Source organism: Crassostrea angulata, chromosome 10, assembly GCF_025612915.1.
Source record: "Crassostrea angulata isolate pt1a10 chromosome 10, ASM2561291v2, whole genome shotgun sequence".
Taxonomy (NCBI): Eukaryota; Metazoa; Mollusca; class Bivalvia; order Ostreida; family Ostreidae; genus Magallana; species Magallana angulata.
The window spans coordinates 24,148,174-24,168,458 of record NC_069120.1 but is presented as its reverse complement, the minus strand read 5'-3'; the positions used below and the strand labels follow the sequence as shown (position 1 = coordinate 24,168,458).

At 33.3% G+C, this 20,285-nt stretch overlaps 2 protein-coding genes across 2 annotated transcripts; both read left to right on the top strand.

Annotated features, from left to right (window-relative positions):
• The first annotated feature begins 87 nt into the window (after window positions 1-87).
• On the top strand, window positions 88-6,534 carry LOC128167826 (calcium and integrin-binding protein 1-like). The gene is made up of 7 exons (XM_052833751.1): window positions 88-247; window positions 1,384-1,418; window positions 1,527-1,626; window positions 1,930-2,077; window positions 2,195-2,304; window positions 2,469-2,557; window positions 5,751-6,534. Exons 1-7 carry the CDS (start codon window positions 197-199, stop codon window positions 5,770-5,772), a joined length of 555 nt encoding a protein of 184 aa, XP_052689711.1. The 5' UTR covers window positions 88-196; the 3' UTR covers window positions 5,773-6,534.
• A 3,130-nt stretch (window positions 6,535-9,664) lies between these two features.
• Window positions 9,665-15,558, top strand: LOC128167094 (protein FAM166C A-like). The gene is made up of 4 exons (XM_052832621.1): window positions 9,665-9,820; window positions 10,126-10,399; window positions 10,601-10,713; window positions 15,070-15,558. The coding sequence occupies exons 1-4, from the start codon at window positions 9,750-9,752 to the stop codon at window positions 15,215-15,217; spliced, it is 606 nt and encodes a 201-aa protein (XP_052688581.1). The 5' UTR covers window positions 9,665-9,749; the 3' UTR covers window positions 15,218-15,558.
• Window positions 15,559-20,285: the final 4,727 nt, after the last annotated feature.

Genomic DNA, 20,285 nt, shown 5'->3' with positions numbered 1-20,285 from the left:
TTTTTTTAAAATACGACGAAAAATGAACATTCCTGACTGGTATTTTGAAATCAAGTACACCTTGGTGTATTTCAATCGGGTTCGGGTATCAGTTAGCCATTCCATCGAGACAGGAAGCAAAACAAAGAAGAAGAAAAAACAAGTCAACAAAAATTTCAGTGTGGTTTAAAGTTAAAGAAGTTTTAGAGAAACAGCAATGGGAGGATCACAGAGTGTGTTCTCAGAGCAGGAATTGAGTGATTATCAGGTAAGTTTTAGTTATACTGAACTCTCAATATAAGAAAGATTGAAAAGGGGGTCAAAATTTTTGGTTAAAAATTCATGACAAGCTTGACCTTATGTTACTATTTTTAGCGAGATTATATATTTTTGTTTTTCATATAAAACAATTCGTTGAGTTTTGATGTTTTAATTTTTTTCCATTGAAATAAGTTTTTAATATCATTGTTTTTATTTTAGCAAATAAACAATTGTCCTATTGGGAAACAATGAGATTTTGAACATGTGTTGAACAGGTCCAGTACAATCTCTTGATTTAGCTATATAGCTTCAAAAAGCTATATAGCTTTATAAAGCTATTCAAAATAGCTTAATAAAGCTATTAATATGAATTTTTTGAAAAAAATATTTATTGTAAGAAATGGACGAAAAATCGCAATTAACTTGCTACTCATAATTGCGCCATTGACCATTATAAACTTGACCCAAATTAAAGATAGTTTTAACACTGCAGCTTTTAAACACTTTTAAGCAAAAAATATATTTCCATTGTTTGGGTAACTGTTCACCACTTTGTGTGCAATGAGGCGTGGATAAGTATGATTTCCTCTCATTGTGATAAATTATTACCAATCAATTATCTTGTTCACCATAACTGACCTCCTTTATATTTCATTCAAGAAGTAACTGTGTGGTCATGAATCAGTTGCCCCAAAATTTTAGTGCAAAGTCTCTTAAGGAGACGCGAACTTATGAGTAATCTTTACATGCATTGTTTACAGAACAGTTCAAAGTTGAAAATTATCACTGCACTAAAGTGCGATTTTTTATACATACTGAAAAAATTACACATTTAAGAAAAATATATGACAAAATAGCTTAATGAAGCTACTCTGAATAGCTTAATAAAGCTATCTATCTTATTCAAGCTATATAGCTAAATCTGGAGATTGTACTGGACCTGTTGAAATACCTCTTTTTTTTTTTTTCTTGATGAAGAATAAGTAAAAGGATTGTGGTTGATAAAATTAAGGCATAAATGTACACATGATACATAGATACTATCAAAAAAAGATTGATTGATCATGGTTTGGACAGGTTGCATTTTTTTATTGTTTCAAGAGTTGTGATCATGTGTATACCATGTTATTCTATCATTTGCAGGAACTGACATACTTCACAAAGAAAGAAATACTACAGTATGTAATTGAAAATGAAATAGTTACCCAGAACCTAAAATATTGTTAATCATCTAATCATTGCATAATCAAACTTCTGAAAGCACGTAGTGTCTGTTGCTTTTGTAGTGTATTCAAAAGATTCCAAACTTTGGATCCAGATTCTGTTGAGAGAGATAAGAATGCCAAGCTTAACAGAGAGACCATTCTCAAACTCCCAGAATTACAGGTATATATTTGTATGTAGGGTTTCCTCTGGATTTTTTATTCATTTGCAAATTCATTATTAAGGTTTATTTATTCTGCCGAAAAACAGTTCCGGTCATATTGAATATACATGCCAGGCATCACAGTAACTACAGATTTACTGAATTTATACTTTTTAAATGTACAGAAATCTCAGTTTCTGATAATATAAGAAATGAATTTACAAAAAAATGCTTATTTAATCATTTAATTTAATTCAAATATTCCAAAATTCCATGAAACCAGGATGATTTGAGCGATAATTTTTTTACTGTTTTTTTTTTAGGTGAATCCATTCAATGATAGGATCACAACAGTCTTCTCATCGGCTGGTGATGGTTGCATGACATTTGAAGATTTCTTAGACATGATGTCTGTATTCAGTGACAATGCCCCCAAAAACGTCAAAGTGGAGTATGCTTTCAGAATTTATGGTAATGAATTCTTCTATGATCATTTCGGAAAACAATAAATTCTTTTTTAATATCATGGGATTTTAGGTAATTGTGAAATGATTGCACGCATACTCACTGGATTTCCCTTTTACATAGATTTTGATGAGGATGATGTCATCAGTGGCAAAGATCTAAGGGAGGTAATAAACAGACTCACAGGCGAACAAGCCCTTAATGATGAGGAGATGGAGCAACTCATCCAAAATGTAAGAAAACGTGGTAAAAACTTGACATAGATGACCTGCATTTGTCTGTCTATGCATTTCTCTGTACTCTGTGTTGTATACAGATTTTTTTAAGGAAATGTTTTATTCATCTGGCTAAATTAATAGTGTTTAAAACACCAATGATGTGAATTCTTTTTCCTCAGATTCTGGAAGAGGCTGATCTGGATGATGATGATTCCCTCTCCTTTGCAGAATTTGAACATGTTATTTCAAAAGCTCCTGATTTCATCAAGTAAGCATTATCCAGTATCAGATTTAAATGTTTTATCTAGCTTTGATGAAGAAAAGAAAATTGGAAGAGCTACAATATTGCAACTTAAAAAACCAATGATCTACAGTCTGCTACTCTTAAAGTTACAATCTTCTCCTGAAGAGAAGAGATAATTTACTAATTCATTGCAGGGTTGGCCGGGAAATACCAGTGGTGGGAATTACCGGTGGTAAATACCGGTATTTCCCGTCCCGGTAAATACTACTGTTTTTCACTAAACTGGGAAATACTGGGAAATACAAATTTATAATCTTAATTTCTTTAATTAGTCCAACTTAAACTTATGTTTAGGATATAAGATATTAACAATAAGCATCAAAAACCAATTTATCATACTTTCCCATTTCACAGTCAGTTTATGAATCTTAAGTTCACCAGATCACCTATTCTCAAAGACTTCTATAGCTTGGTTTGAACATATTTTATTGTATATATAATATACAAAGGGTTCGAACACAAGTTCTTGCAACTTACTAGGTTCTCACCCAATTACAAGTAATTTGCAATTGTCATAAAACATGGTACAGGTATATACACATATATTGAAAAAAAAAATGGTAAAGAACAAAATACTATACTTATGTAAATCTGCGAGAATTGATTATAAAGTTCTGCACAGCTGTGAAAATTCTAACATTAGTTTTATAATCTAGGTTGTCATTACCCCATAGTAAAGTATGCGAATCTATAATACCTAAATTTTGTATTTGGAATAGTTCATTAAATAAGGTATTCCTTGCATTAGAAAATAGTTTGCGAACAAATAAAAAATGATATACATCTTCTTTCTTTCCACATATGCAATTTGGAGAATCAACAATATTTCTTCTGTGTAAATCATAATTTAGTAAACAATTGTGTCTTAATTTTGTATGAATGATGTTAGCTACTCTTTTGCCATGAAGAAAATAGCTGCTAATGTACAAATTTTAGTCCAGCTTTTTGAATTTCAAGTTTTGTGTTTTACAGATTTATGATTCAAAGCACAAAATAAACTGTTATAATTAGTGTTTGTGTTACAAGTAAAAATTTAATAATCACACATGTTGTTTTGACAATTAATTGACACTTGACAGTTTTATGCTTCTGTTTTAGGGAGATATATACTATGAGTGGGGCTGATTGGCTTCTTCTTATGTGTGTTGCATACTGAGTTAGTGACACAGTCACACTTTATTTTCACAATTTTCTTGTCCCATTTTCACATTTACCATATAACCAGAAAATGGAACTTATGATATTATGTTTATGATAACTGTACAGATGCACCTATACCTGACTATAGCCTTAAAAGCAATTAAAATAACAATGGTGTATGAAGGAACCATGTTTTGAACTTTTGAGTTTTCATAAGAGGATAATTAATGCATTACTGACTAGTCAAAACTTGTTAAAATTAAAGAACATTGTAAAATGTCATATAGCTGACAAGGTGTACTATTGTCTACATCCCTACAGATTTGATTAAGACTAATGTCTAAGTATGAAGTACTATAATATGTAGTTGTACTTTATTTCCCAGTATTTCCCGGGAAATACCAGTAATTCCCGGGAATTACCAGTATTTCCCACCGTCCAGGGAAATATGAGTATTTCCCGCTTTTTTGCCAACCCTGATTCATTGACAGAAATATATTTTGTTTGATATCTTTCATCTACATGTATATCTTGTTGGGTTTGCTATTTAGAGGCTTTGATTGAAGCTTATTCATATTATTGTCATCCTGTACAACATTTGATTTGCTATTGGTACACATTCTGTATATTATTAGGGCCCCGCAAGAATTTGCGGGTGCCCTATAGTAATCACTCTGTCCGTCCGTCCTTCTGTCCGTCCGTCCGTCTGTCACTCTTCTGTCCACAAATTTCCTGTTTTTTTCTAATAACTTTTTTTATGGTTGCCCAATCAAGTTCAAATTTGGTATGGTAGTTCAGTAGGCAGAAATACATATTTTGATGCTAAGTTTGGTTCTCTATGTCTTCTGGTTTGGAGCTGGGGTAGTGGGGTAGATTCCTAACTATGCACAAGAAAAATGGGCAAAGAGAGATAACTGCTGAGAATGAATGGGCAAAGAGAGATAACTGCTGAGAATGTTACCATTGTATACATGGAAGGCTGTGCAATATTTTTCCTTTGGGATTAATTAACCTTCCACAGGAAGAAAATCCTAAGCTTTATCTTTATCTGTCACATTGAGATTAATTACTGCACTGCCTGTGTCTGCAAATGAACTTTGTTTTGAAGTTAAGGTCAATTTTGAATGATGTGTAGTATTGTGTACATTTTTTGAAATATGGATTTAAAATATAATATTCATATTTTATTTTGGTTAAAATACCGTACACAATGATTTATAATAATTTTATTGAATAGAGGCAAAGCCTAGGTATCATTGCATTGGTATCAATTCTTTGTTTTTTTAACAAATTTTATTTCATCCCATGTTAACCCACTTTATCCCGTGGATATGACTCATTGGATATTTTTTTGATATCCCACAGTTGTGACTTTACAATGGGATTTGCCTAGGCATAATGAAGTAAAATAATGTAGAGTTTTATAAACAGTGTAAACATTGATTGCGGTGTATAAAATATGGGATAAATAGAATCTCATGATTTGTAGTATAATATGATTTTTATCCAACTTGTGTGTTTTATCCCCTCACTAAGGCTCAAGAAAAAAACACTTTAATTGTTGGATGAAAATCATATCCAACTACAAATCACGAGATCCTATATATTCCAGTTCTTTACATCTTCTGCCGGGCATTTATTTTTCATCATTGTTAATATAAAGAGGATGGAATTCAAATTTTTTTTCACTTCTCTATATTTATTGTCATAGCGGGGCCCTTCCTGACTGGTCAGTTTTCTAGTTTGATACAAAAATTTAATGAATTTGATGCTCTTGTTTTGTTTCATTTTGGTATTAGGTTTAAGTTAAAAGCAGAGTTATCATAGTATGAACTGTACTAGCGTTATTTATAAAACATGGGGAAATACATGCAGTAATAGCATGTTTGTGAAACTAAATGAAATAATGTTTAAAATAAAGATCAGACATGTATTGCTTTTAATTCAAATGAAAAGGCATCAGTCTCAGTCATTTAATAGAATAGGTATACTGATTTGTGGACACGTTGTTTTGCAGTTCCTTCAGAATTCGGCTGTAGACATGGAGAATTGCCAGACAAGGGATCAAACCTGCTGCCTGTGATACACAAACTATTGCCACAAAAACTTTTGTTACAGTCCCTCGTAGGTTGTGAACAGATATTTATGACTCTATTGTTACTATTTTACATTTTATTGTTCATAACTTTTTATATATAGCATCTCAGTTATTCTTCTGGTTCAATTTCTCTCATAGACTTGTTGACTTCAAAGACCAATGAATTTCTCTCGGTGCAATCCATAATGAATTGGTATATGTATTTTATGACCAATTTCAGGGCACAGTTCATAAAACAAAATATTTAATGTTCAAATGTAATACATGTATCTCATTTGTTGATTTTTAGCTTCCTTTTGTAAATTTTATCCAATTGTATTCATAACATGTACCTAAATGTATGACATCATTTACTATACATGTAGTCTATGTTTAATGAATTATTTTATGAATACATGTATAGAATAAACAATATATGATGCAGAGCTGACATCTTCACAGGCATATGACTATTGCATGAGAAGCTTGTGTTAGAAGTCAAGTTGCGGAACGTATTATTTTACTCTTTATCCATTATTTCTCTATTGTTCATTTACTGTGTTCATGAATGTTTGTTTATTTCAAGAGTATTTTTATCACATTATATTTTTATTTCTAATGGTACTGGGTTTGTCATATTTCTTTATAAACAGTAAATCACATATACATGTAACAATTTACCTAAGTCATGCTGTTATCCAAATAAATGATGTCATTTCCATCATCACACTTTATTTTTTTTAAAGCATGATCAAATATTGTAAAGTCCAAAGGGTTCAGACTATTCTTTCTACTATTTCTAAATCAATTTGCATAATGCATCTTAATGTAAACATTTCTTTTACTTTAAAAAACAGCTTTGAAGTTAATTGTTAACCTCATTGGTAAGTCTTATTTTTAAGTGTTTATTTTTAAAATAGATATACAGTACTGACCAGACCATACCTAACAGAAAGCAGACCCTAACCAAATCCCGGGTCTGCTTTCTGTGTCTATTCAGGGCCTGCTTTGGGTCTGCTATGGCAGACCTGGAGCCGATCCAAAGTAGACCACATACTGAGCATAGAAAGCAGACCTGATTCCAGAAGCAGACCCTTAAATCCCTACTGAAAATGACCACATATCTCTACATGTGTATTTTGAATAAACAAGGGGAGGGCTTACAGGCGGTAAGAAAAAAACGTGTCTGTTTCACCATTGTGTAAAGCGGACCCCAAGAGCGGGCCCTGAGTACACCAATAGCAGACTCTGAGTGGACCCCGAGTATACCCAGAGCAGATGCAAATTTTGAAGAAGCAGACCCTGAGGTATTCTCTTTTGAGAAGTGGACAGGCACAGCCTACATCCATGGATGTAGACTATGCCTGTCCACTTCTCAAAAGAGAATAACCCTGAGGAGGCACAAAGTAGACCTGGGGTCAGCTTTTTGGGTCTGCTTGGATGTTAGATTGTGTCTGGTCAATACTAGTACTATAAATAAAAATGTCGCTCATTAGTGTCTTGTTTTTCACTTTTGACTTTGACAATAAGTAGATTACTGTAAACCAACTTTAATTTGTGAACAAGAAATTTTTTCCCGAGCCTCGTTGTCGTGACTAATTCTCACCGCGAACCAGTCCTCCAATGACTTTAGTAAAATATATTCCATGTAGTCTACATAATGTACATCTTGATGGTGAAAATTAGTCACTGCAATCCAGTTATATCTCCAGTAAATCACAAAATAAAGTTGTCACAAATAAATAATTTTCTCCTCCTTCTATGTAGCCTGTTCATGGACAATAACAACAACATTCATTTAGTGATATTATGTACATAATTATAATATCAAAACTTTTAAGATAAAAGATATTCAATTTATCACTTATAATATCAACTTTTTTTTAAAACATTTAAAATCAATAATGTCCCAACTTTCACATATGTACACATTCCATCACAGTCACATTCACTCCTCAAAAAAGTTTGTCCATGGATTGTAGTCTCCTCAACTCGCACTCTAGTTCATGGCTCTTCAACTGTGGTCTCTATTTTGCTCCAGTTCTGTTTGGTCTCCATCCTTGATCCTCTTCTTCACTAATGCTCTCGCTCTCCCAGTTACAGCCCTATATACTATTACACAGCCACTTGAAGCAGGACTGCAACTCTTCAGAGTTACCCGCCTCAGGGAGGTTTGGTAGGCAGAGGGTAGGTTAAAGTTCAGCCATGTCATCTTGGTCCCTATGCTCTGCAACCTTCAAGGGGCTTCCCTATCACGATATTCCTCGATGATCAACTTCCCCTTCTTAATTGTTACTGGCTTCTTTTATTCTATATCCTTCCTTTGGAGCAGGGTTCCTGCTGCTCTAGGTTCAGTCTTAGTCAGGCAATTGTAGCATCAGGGGGGGACTGATCCTGCACTTTTTTTCACAGCAGACATTTTAAAAAAATTTACATATAAGAAATTCACTCCCCCATGGATTAGGAATTTCATGATTCCTTTTTTTTCAAATTTTTTTGGAAGAAAGCCTGAAAACTCCACCGTTTCCATATTATTTACTCATGTCTGACTTCCTCCTGCATTCCGCATGGCAATCATTTACCAAGCAGAGTTTTTTTATTGGGGCCAATTTATGTCTCTCCTCCCAGTGCTTTGAAAATTAAGACTCAGAGGGAAACTTTGCTCTTTTTATATTCTAGTAAGGGGCAGACCATTTCTCAAGCATCATACAATGTCAAGATCTTGATCCTCTAGCTAGCTAGTAGCCTGAAACAGGCTAGATCTTCTAGCTGCTGGCATATTGTCTGAGGACAGCATTATAAACTTCATGCATTCATATCTGCAAATGTTTACATTTTCCAGTGTCTTTTAGTCTATAAATATTTACATTTTCAACTGTCTTTGTCTGTGATAACATTACGAATCAATTTTGAACCCTAAAACCCAATAACTTCATGAAACATGATTGACACAAAATGGGCGTGTCTTATAGCATAACCGAAAAACGGCATTGGCCGCGCTGCGTAGTTATACATAGCATGTGTCACATTAAAAAATAGTGGTTTTAAAAAACCATTGTTTATAAGTGAATATAAATATAAGTAATAAGGAATCATTCTTTGAATATTATGAGGTGATTATTTCAGTCAGAGCGCTCGTAGTCAAATCTATCATAAAGCCCTTCGGGCTTTATTGGATTTGACCACGCCCCAACTGAAATTATCACCTCATAATACTCAAAGAATGATTCCTTATTCCTTAAATATGACCAACTTTACTACTATAAATGAATTCAGTTGTTGAACATGCAGCAATGTTTGGGCTTGGGTCAAAAATGGTGAAGAGGGCTCCGGAAGCCTCGCCTTCTGTCACGTTTTCTTACCTTCGCCCAAACATAGCTTATATTTTATTTCATGACAATGACCATTTATATATCAACTGTCTCTGTTATTTATGCCTCTGCTCTCACTCTTCATCAAGTTCATGCACACTATCCCATTCTTTTCACTTATAAAAAAAGACATGGAAACTAGCATCGGTTTTCTGAAACCTAAAATTGTTAAACATGCAAGTTTGTAATTTTAATGTTGTGGGGTTTGGATAATAGCACTCTCATGCGCGATTCATTAGCATCTCCTTCTCAGTTTGAATATACCGCCGTTTCAACAAGGAAGTACAAAAGAGTTACAATAAAAGAAGTTACCTCGGTTACGTTTGTCTTCATACGCGTTACCGTTCTACTGGAAATAAAGTGTAATATTGGGTGTGTTAAAAGGATTAGTCACTTTTTCAGACTTCAAATAGAGTCATTAAACAGAAATATTATGAAAATCTCCGATATATAACAATTAAATTTGCACTATAATGGGTTTATCTTCTCGCGCAATCGTTTACTTTAGGTGTTCTTAGGCATGTAAACAACTTCACATTGTGAAACCGTTACGTGTTAAATATCCATCATGTCGCGGTCGTCTGGAACCTTAATTACAACAAACAATGCCACCTTTATACCCCCAAGATTTATGCCCGGGTATGTAGACGTCCAAAATTTACTACTTTTAAAGGTTTCATTCATTATCAGCATATTGATCGCAAAATTTGTCAACAATTATGCATATCTTAATCTTATATGCCCGATTCTGTCAAAACAATGACCCGTTTGTAGTGATTAATGAGCTGTACGTTCAAAAAAGAACAATTTAAAGCACTTGTAACAAGCATATTAAAATTTGTTTCATTGACGGAGTGCATAAATAGCGTATATTAAGTTTTATATATAGAATACTAGCGTATTATTCTCAATTTAAGTATTTGTTAAAAAAAATAAAATTACAGGTACAGAGGACATTGTCCCACAACTAAATATGATTATGGTGAGACATATGGAAATGCTACACAGAAGTACTTCCAGGACTATCGCTCAGAAGTCCTCTCTTCCTCAGCTGATCCATACTGTAAGGGAGGGGAATTCCCCACCTACTACACCCACAAACCAGAAACTGTGATTAGCAACAGGACAAGGAACAGGGACAGATGGCTGCATACACCAAAGTATTCTCTAACAAACATCGACTTTGATAGGAAAGAAGAACTGAAGTCTTTTGATAAGGTATGTCTCAATTAAGCTGCATGTAACAAGTGATGCTATGTTCAAATAATTCTTCTGATCATCTTTTAATGCTAGGGACAGCTAAATTTGTGAAATAATATACCTATTTATGCACAAAAAACAAGATAGAATGGCTGCACTCTGTTTTCATAAAACAACTTATGATTAAAATTAATACATGTACCTTTTCTTTTCTTTCAGCTTGCCCAGAAGCATAGAGAATTTTATGTAGATAAATCTGGAACCTTAAAGAAAGTTAATCATTTCATGATCCCAACAAAAGCTGAGGATCAAATTAAGCGCAATGTGCCATTGTAAGTATGGGTGTACATATCCTGCTAACTGTCATATACTAAACCATGTTATATTTTTTTTTCTCTGTTTGGTTTGATGCTTTTGAAACAGTGCTTGAATATATTCTTTCTCATTTGATATATCTTCCATAATTTATTTTTATCTCAACAACTGAACAAGTTATTTAATTTTTCATGCTTATAAATGATAGTACAAAAATTTCTTGATACAACTATATATGTAACATTTTTTTGTAAACATGTAATTATCAAATATGTTGAGGTAAAAACAAACACTAATTGATTTTCATGTGACAACAAAAGGTGATAGCACAATTTATGTTCAATACTTTAATTTACTAGTATTGTTTATATATCTCTTCAACTCCAAGTAAACTACATGTATGATAAAGTGTGTGTAATTTTATTCCTTATAGAAAACAATCAAACACACTGTTTTTCCAGAAAGTAGAGTTTTTATAAAAGAAAAATGAAATTACTTACTGTAGTTCAAATTGTGCTATCATAGACAATATTAATAGCTTTTGCATGCCAACTGTATATGACTTTTTGACTTCAAATGTTCAAGAACTATTAACCAAGTTATTTTACCAAATTATCAATGAATGTAGTGTTAAAAAAATGACATATATTCAATGGTAACATTTCAAAATGTTTGCTTGCATTCCCGTTACCCCCCTCTCTGGTTCCTTAATTAAACTTCTATGTAGTTCAAATTAGAATTCTATTATTAGTTTTTTAGATCATATAATCCTGTAGAGTACAAAATACCAATATTTACTAGCAAACCACAGCTAAACTGATTTTATTACTACTATATTCTCTCAACCGCATGTTACCATACCATATTGAAATCAATTAAATGTAACACTGCATACTATTATATTCAACCAGTTATCAACCATTTACCTTTCTTTGCATGTAGTTATATACTAGTTTATATATCAAATTCAAGCATGAATTAGAAAATAAAATACTGTACACCCATACTTTGAAAAGTAAATCCCTTAAGCAATGGAAAGCAAATTTTTGGGAGTTACCACAAAATTGGTCATAACGCTGACAACTGTGAAACGCTCCCATAATGCACTTGATGTGGCTGTTCTGTCACGTGTTGGCTTGTTGTGTGACCGTGTGGGGTCTTTGCTGTAAAGCACTGTGTGCTCTCTGTGCTATGTGTTTGACACAGTTTACAGGTATGTATATACTTTAAGCACACTGTCTATGCACACTTGTGTGCTTTTGTCTTCCACTTTCTATCAGTTTCTCTCATTTCAACCTCAAAACAACACCTTGCACCATTCCACACAAAATACGATGATCTGTAACAATTTTTTTGAAAATTACTAAGAATATTCATAAAAGTGGTTCAATGGAATTACACCATGTTACAAGACACATGTACATATATGCATTCATCTCTGCTAGCCAAAGATGATGATCCACTTACCATGGATAGTCACCCTTGTCTAGCGAAGATGATACACATTAAATTAATTAATTTCTCGGCACCATTTTCAATGTTGTGCTTCACCAATCTGAGAGAGAACTGATAATCTCTAATCAGGATACTCTAAACCAAACAGATGAGATATTTTATAAGATGATGAAGCTGAGAATCCCATTCCAATCTTACCATCAAAGATTACATAAGAAGGAAGTCTGTCATCACAATTAAATTGTTTAAAACTTTACATAAGTACAAAGTATCATATAAAGTAGGAACTAAAATTAGAAAACAAAAATTATGTGAAGTCAATGATTGCTTTGCTTAGATGAGCAAATGTTATTAAAGCATTTTGATACCTATTCATTTTTAAGAAAACATTTGCAATTATCTTTTGAGGAAATTCATGGAAGTCATTATAGTTACATCTTTTTTATTTGGCTCTCAGATTATGCAATTAGATATGTATCCTTAAATTTGATCAAGTTCGAGAGAGAACTATATAACAATCAAATGATAAATATGTAAAATAAAACCCAATCTAAATCATAGAACTAAACTCGATCCAGTTTCTTAAGCTATATTTTTTTGTTTTAAGTCTTCTTTAAGACTTTCATGCAGTCAAATTAAGGCAGTTCTGTTAATTGGTGCTGATATTCTAGAACAGCAGCTATTGTTAAGCCAAAGGCTCAAGTAAGCGTTTCTGATCAAAATTTGTCCATTAATTGTCATTGTCATTAGCATTGTATTTTTATTGTTTTCGTAAACTTATGAATCTAAATAGGTCATGCCTTTCGTAATTAAAGGGGAGAAAATTAGGAAATGATGAAAAATTATTGACATCTTTAAAAATCTTCTCAAATACCACTTAACCAATAAAGTTGAAACCTATAAGAAAGTTTCTCTGGTAGTGCACATTCAAGTTTATTGAAATCATGATCCCCAGAAGTTGGACCACAGTGTGTGTGTGTGTGTGTGTGTGAAGGGGGGGGGGGGCTCGAATTTTTACAAAGGAATATATATGAAAATCTTTAAAAAACTTCCTCTGGAAAACATTTGGTCAAAAAAGTTGAAATTCATGTTTAAGCATCTCCAGATGGGGTAGATTTAGGTTTGTTAAAATCAAAACAACATGAGGTAGGGTAGGGCTACAATGGGAGTCAAAATTTGACATAGCAATTTGTAAGGGAAAATATTTAAAAACTTTCCTCTCAAAAACCCATTTTGGCAGAAAAGTGAAACCTATGTGGAAGAATGCTCAGGTAGTCTAGATTTAAGTTTGTTCATATCATGATCCTTGGGGTAGAGTTGGGCTACAGTGGGAAGAGCAAGGGTGTTTAAATTTTTACATAGGAACATATACAGTTAAATTTTTAAACTTCTTTTCAGATACCATTTCATGATTTGGCTAAAAAAATTGAATCTTATAAAGAAACTTTCTCAGGTTGTGTGGATTCCAGTTTGTTGAAATAGTTATCCCCGGGGATAGGGTGGGGTCACCGTGGGGGATGTTCAAATTTTTACAAAGGAACATAAAAGGTAAATTTTTAAAAATTTTCTTCTCAAATACTATTTGGCTAGTAAAGTAAATTCAAAATTTATACCATGACAGGAGCCACCATTGAAGGGGAGGGGGTCATATTTTTACATCAGAACACATAAGGTTTATTTTTTTGAAAACCTTCTCAAAACATATTTTGCCCGAAAAGTGTAAGCTTATGTTAAAACATCCCTAGAGAGTGTAGAATCAAATTTGGTCAAATCATGATCTTCGGGGGTAGGGTTGGTCCACAATGGAGAAGGGGGGGGGGAGGATTTTTTTATGTAGGAATGTAATGGGGAAATCCTCAAAAATCTTCTCATAAAACATTTTGCCACAAAAGCTTATGTGGAAGGTAGTGTAGTATCAAGTTTGTTCAAGTCATTATCCTTGAAGGCAAGGTGGATCCAGAATGCTACACTCTTTACATAGGAATAATGAAAAATCATTCAAAATCTTCATTCTTGTTTAGGGACTCAATGTTAAAAATATACTGAAACGGGTTTTTGGTTTTTTTTCCAAATCTGCAAAATTGTACATATAATTTTATATTTGATTTATTAAAGCTGTTGGGATCAGAGTTATGTCCGTTTGGTATATTGTTGCTCAGGTGAGCGATGTGGCCCCTGAGCCTTTTGTTCTGTTCACCCTCTGACTGTATATGTTAAATTTGATAACTTAATTAATTTATATCAAAGACTTGACAGTGCCAAATGATGCTATTTTTCCGTTTTATAAGTACTAAGCTTGAACTATGGTATACATCTTTGCATATTCAAGGGGGTCTGTCTATATGTTCCTGAAAACACGCTGGCATATGAAGATGAAATTACAATAGATTGTAACTTACTTATGCTTCTTACCTCAATCAAGTCACAGTGATCTAAATCAGTACAAAATGCTTAACAATAAAATACTTTATATCAATTTGACCATGAGGTTGTAGTAGCCGTTGGCGTTTCAGTAAGTTTAAATTTCATTTCTACTCTGCATTTGCGTTAGTCCAAAATATCTGACGTTTTCCTGGCTTTTTGAATTTTGATACTTTACTTGGCAAGTAAAACATCAAAATTGTTTTAAAAGTCCTGAAAACGTCAGATATTTCGGTCTACATTTACTTAATATAATTGTAAGTGTAATGCAATTACTACATTTTTAAGATTCATAGACGAATAACACACACAATTTTTACCACCAGAGACAATGATATATTTTCTGGGAGGAAAGTTGGTCATCTTGTACACCTTAGGCCTTTTTACTTGTAATGTGTCTTTCACAGAAAAGGTCCGAGGTGTTCAAAATGGAAAGTTGGTGTGATTTTCTATACCGTCATCGAGTGTTTTACATGTATTCGTCATTACTTCTGCAGCATGATCCTGTCCACCCGTCACACGGATGACATCAACCTACCCTACCTGGACCACGTGGCGCGCCGCCCCCCACTTATACGTCACTTCACCACGCTCTCCTCACAGCGAGACCGGGAGATGCGTGACGTCTATTTTGAGAAGCGGTGAGCGTCGCACCAAGAATTTCTGTGGCCTTTCGACGGTTTCGGTCCTTTCGTATGTGATATATTTTAACGCTCAAGAAGAACTGAATTTTTTTATTTATTTATTGCACCACAAGGGCTTTTTTGTGTATCATTTTGTAATATTTTTTTTCATATAACGAAGGTTAGGGATTATATGCCATTTTATTGGGATTCCTCTGCTTTAGAACATTTAACAATACAAACTGTTATAGAAATCTTTTTGGTAAACCTGTAGAGCACCCTGTTGTCCGGTTTTGTTGAAAAACTATTTAATATTTGTTCATTAAATGTATATTTGTTGAAGATTAAAGTATATAAAATAAACGACTTTTGTACAGCTATTATCATTACAATAATATCCAAGTTTCCTCTACATTGAAGTCTCGGCCATCAATGCGCATTTGCTCGGCTTTTGTATTTTTTCTGCATCCATACTCGCATGAAACATTAAATGAAATCAGGGATGATTGCAGAGACATAACTGCACAATAGTAACATTTAAACTTACTGAGCATGCCTATAAATTGAAAACAATTTTAGCTTTGAGTGAAGAGGAATATAACTATATATAGGCATCGGAGTTACTACTGTGTACACGGCATCATTTATTACCATCTCTTGGAGTGAAGACTTCTAAGTGTGGTATAAAGTGATAGTTCACGTGGATTTATCATTAGTGGAATAGCAAACATGTTTTTGTTATAAATCACAACACTGACGTGGCGATATTATTCTATATGTAAAAAAAAACCTCGAAATTAACTTTACGTCAATTGAACCGTATTTCTGACCAGTAACAAATTTGTCTGGACAGTTACTCCGAAATGTCTTTCACGGTGAAATGAAAATTAGTTTACTTCATTTGTAGTCTTCAGTTAAGTTATTGATTGAATACGAGAAAACGAGAAATAAAAAGAAGAAAAAAAAACCAGACGCATTTTTGTAGAAATTGGGCTAATATCAATTACTGCCAAATGAACGTATTAGATAGAATCAATTCAAAAGGTCTTACTTTTCCCACGAAAAAAAATCAAATCAGAATATTGTCTTCTACGCTTTCCCAAGGATCCGACCGTGTTTGGTAATTATATCACAGTGATTGAGTCTACTTTTAATTTCATCTGAACTAAATTCAGTGTAGGGATATTTTTTTTTCAATGATTTTTGCTATCTTTGCTTACAGTACGTAATAACAAGGTACTTATTAAAGTAATTTCGTTCAAATGTTTATCTGTCCGTAAATCGGTACGAAACCGATCTGTTCGTTTCTCAACACTGATTTGAACTTTGACACAGACACTTAAAAGGTTTGAGTATATTGAACAGAATGTGATTCATTTTTAAGTGTTAAACAAGCACAGATCTAGATTGTGAGGAGGTGAAGGGTCCAGATCCCTCTGACAAACCCCTCCCCCTCCCAACCTAGGCCCGTCCTTAGTTGTCGAGCATAAGGTGCCCCTAAACATCATCCAAGACTTGCGGATTTTCGTTCAATTCTGAACCAGGAATCACATCATATAATCTGTCACCTTTTTTGGTAATTCGATCATGATGTTCATGCACTTACCCACCCAATAATTTCTATTTCATAATTGATTCATTGAAATATGATAACGTGCGCGAAACTGGTTTGACGCTTACTTAGAAGCTTCCGCCTAAACTGTGGTAAAATATGATTATTTATCATGTAATCTATTGAATGCAATCTTTAGATCTTTAGTTTGCAATTCATAATCTACCTTTGCTGACATAAGACTTGAGTTTTTGTTTATATATTCGGTCGACCGATCATTTACTATGAATATTTTACTTATCCCATTCAAATGAAGGCTCAAAGTCAAACACAGCCAAGTTATGCACTGAACTTCCTGATAGGGCAACAGATGGCTGAAAAGCATTGTATAAGCAAGTCCATCGACCGCATAAAAAAAACCCAGACCCCCACCAACTAATCCCTGAAGCATAGCATCTGATATGAAAATAGAATCTGATCGATGAAAAAACACACATCAAATTGAGATTGGTCACTTAAATTGTATTGTAATGAAGATGCAAAAGATTTCACACTTTTGCATCTTTGCACTGAATATATTGAACAAGGTTGATTCAGATCATGCATATGTACAATGGTTTCTTCATTTGATCAAATATAATGGTTTCGCGGGTCTTGGAAACCAATGAGACACATGGGTGTCCTGAAAAAAAGAAACATATATATATATACATATGTCGACACTTCCGCCGCTGATACAATGGGGAGTCTATAAAATAATAAGCAAGTAAATAATTCATATCCAAGTGATGTGAATTATTGACAATTATACAAACATTTGATATCATAAAATATTTGCAAGTCATCTGCTATTGTGAAAGTTTGTCGGATAAAGGAACTTTGGAAAGACCGACTACAACCAAAGGAACTAGTTACCTTGAATATGATTATCGAGTAATCCTTTTAGAGGTAAGAACATTTTCTTTCTTTAAAAAAATAACTAATACTTGTATCTATACAGTTTGGACGAGGAACAATATAATATTTGGAATGATCTGAATTTAAAAAAAATATATTGCAAACAACATCAAAATTTTAAGACTACACGTGTTTCAATCTCATAAGAGGAAGGGCTCTGTATAAAAATACATGTATAGCAAATATTCAAAATATTCAAATATTTAAACTTTTCAAATATTCAAATATTCAAAATATTCAAAATTTAAAACTAAAATATTTGGGTTTTTTTACTTTATGATAGTTCATAACTTATCATATCTAAAAAAAAAAAAAAAAAAAAAGAAAAGAAAATCTAATAGTTAAATTGCTGACCCCCAAGTCTCCTAAAAAATTTTAACGACTTTAATTCAATGTAAGCATACACTCAGCTTAGAATGATAAAAGTGTGAAAGTGTCACAATCTTGTATCAATACCAATGATTTAATCAGGTGCAAAAATGTCACAACATCGGAATACCTACCTGACCTCGTCTTAGTGCTTGCATAAACTCGCGCATTTATTAAGCTAACCCATAAACAGCCGCATTTAACCAGTGCCAGCTGGATTTATAGCAAGTTCAATACATTCATGTTATCCCTTTTCGTATCACCTAATGACGTCAGGATTTTTTTCTTTAAATAAAAGCATGAATATTCTTGATGGGACGTTTGCCAAACATTTTTCAACCAATCAAATTCTAGTAATACACAGACGAGTCCGAAAAGCAGTTTAGGCCTTGCGCTTAATAAGCACAAAGTATCTTAAAAACATGCAACGTTGTACAATAAAATTATTAGTATAGGAATTAAAATTAAACGCACCGGTTTAGATCGGGGCACCAGTGGTCTCTTTAAATGTGATTTCTTCTACACACACGGACGTTTTAAGAAAAATACTTTAGTAATCAGTCCATTGAGTTTCTTCTAATCTGTATGAAAGAATGGAACTCCGAAGATCGTGTGAAATGTGATTTCTTTTACTCACAAGGACGTTTTAAGAAAAATAATCAATCTATTGAGTCTCTTTTAATCTGTATGAAAGTATGCAACATTTAAAGAAGATCGTGCAGAGCTATTGATGTTGAAATCAATGGAAACCTTTTTTGAGTCAGCGGTTGTCGTGCAACCTAAACTCATTTCCTTTTCTTTCCGTTTCTAAATCTTATATTTTATAAAACAATATTTCTTTTCGTACAATTGCGACTAAATATTTCAGTCACATTAATGGACCTTTATTGTATTTTTCTCGTTTATTTCAGTCATAAAAAGCAACTTAAAAGCACAATTGGAAGCAAAATCATTTTATTATCTTAACGCTTACATTGTAGTTTATGTCAGGCATTTTGCAGCGATATAATATTCATCTCATGTTGCGTTTTAAAAGCTTTATTGTGGAATTGGTCATGCATTTTTACTAATTCCACATGTGGTGGATATTGGCTGCAGAGAAAAAGAAATAATGAGTCAATATCACTACTTTGCCTTTTAATTCTAAGTGAATAATTACATAACATCATGAGAATGTCCGTCAATCCAACAATGTGTGTTTGTCTGTTCATCTGTCAGTCAGACAGTCTTTCCGCAACCAATCTGATTAATTCTTGGCCCTCAATTCACGACATATTACACAAAAGCTTTACATTTCCTACTGGAATTCCATTTGGAAGTTCTTTTCAAGTAGCGGGACGCTATTACCCCACACTGGGTCTTACACAGTGTGTTACGTAATCTGCGTCACTCATTGGATACACACAGGGTGATCAATGTCACCGAGAACAAGCCTGGAGTCAACTAAATCTATCATTTCATTAAACCGTCTTTCCTTTGATGAAGCCGAATTCTGGTGCAATATAAGTTTGAAAGTGATAAATATCTTATTAAACCTCTCCTTTTGGCAAATCCTTCAGCCGATGTTTACACGATATACAGTTACGTTCATGTATGGATTTGAGTCACATCAACTTTGAACATCTCTGTAAAATAATTATCCTTCTATAACCTTGGAAATCATCAGGAGAATGGCCATCAGTAAGATTAAATCACAATTTAAATATTATGTAACTTCCATTCAGAACATTAGACCACAGCTCCCGGAAATGACAACACAGAAACGATGAGCCCGTTTCCAGACAACAGTTAATTATGGTTCTGTTCTTAATGTGTTTAGTATCTTGTCATTATCTTGTGGTGGACCAGAAATATTGTTTTGTTCTTGAGCGACCCGAGTCGTCCATTATCACAGAAAATAAATGGCCATGGATTTTATTTTTAATTTTAACGCACGTATGCTATGCTTTGACCCCATATATAGAAAAGTCTGCTACTCGAAGAAAATGATGCGCTCTCTCTCTCCCTCTCTCTCTCTCTCTCTCTCTCTCTCTCTCTCTCTCTCTCTCTCTCTCTCTCTCTCTCTAGCAGTTATTATTAATAAACAAAAATTCTTGATTTCTTTTTTACCCATTTGAGCTAATGAGTTTTGGTCAAAATTCAAATTACAAGTCTCTTATTAGCTTATGTAATATTTACATATGCTTTGAGGTTATTGATTAAAAATAATTAA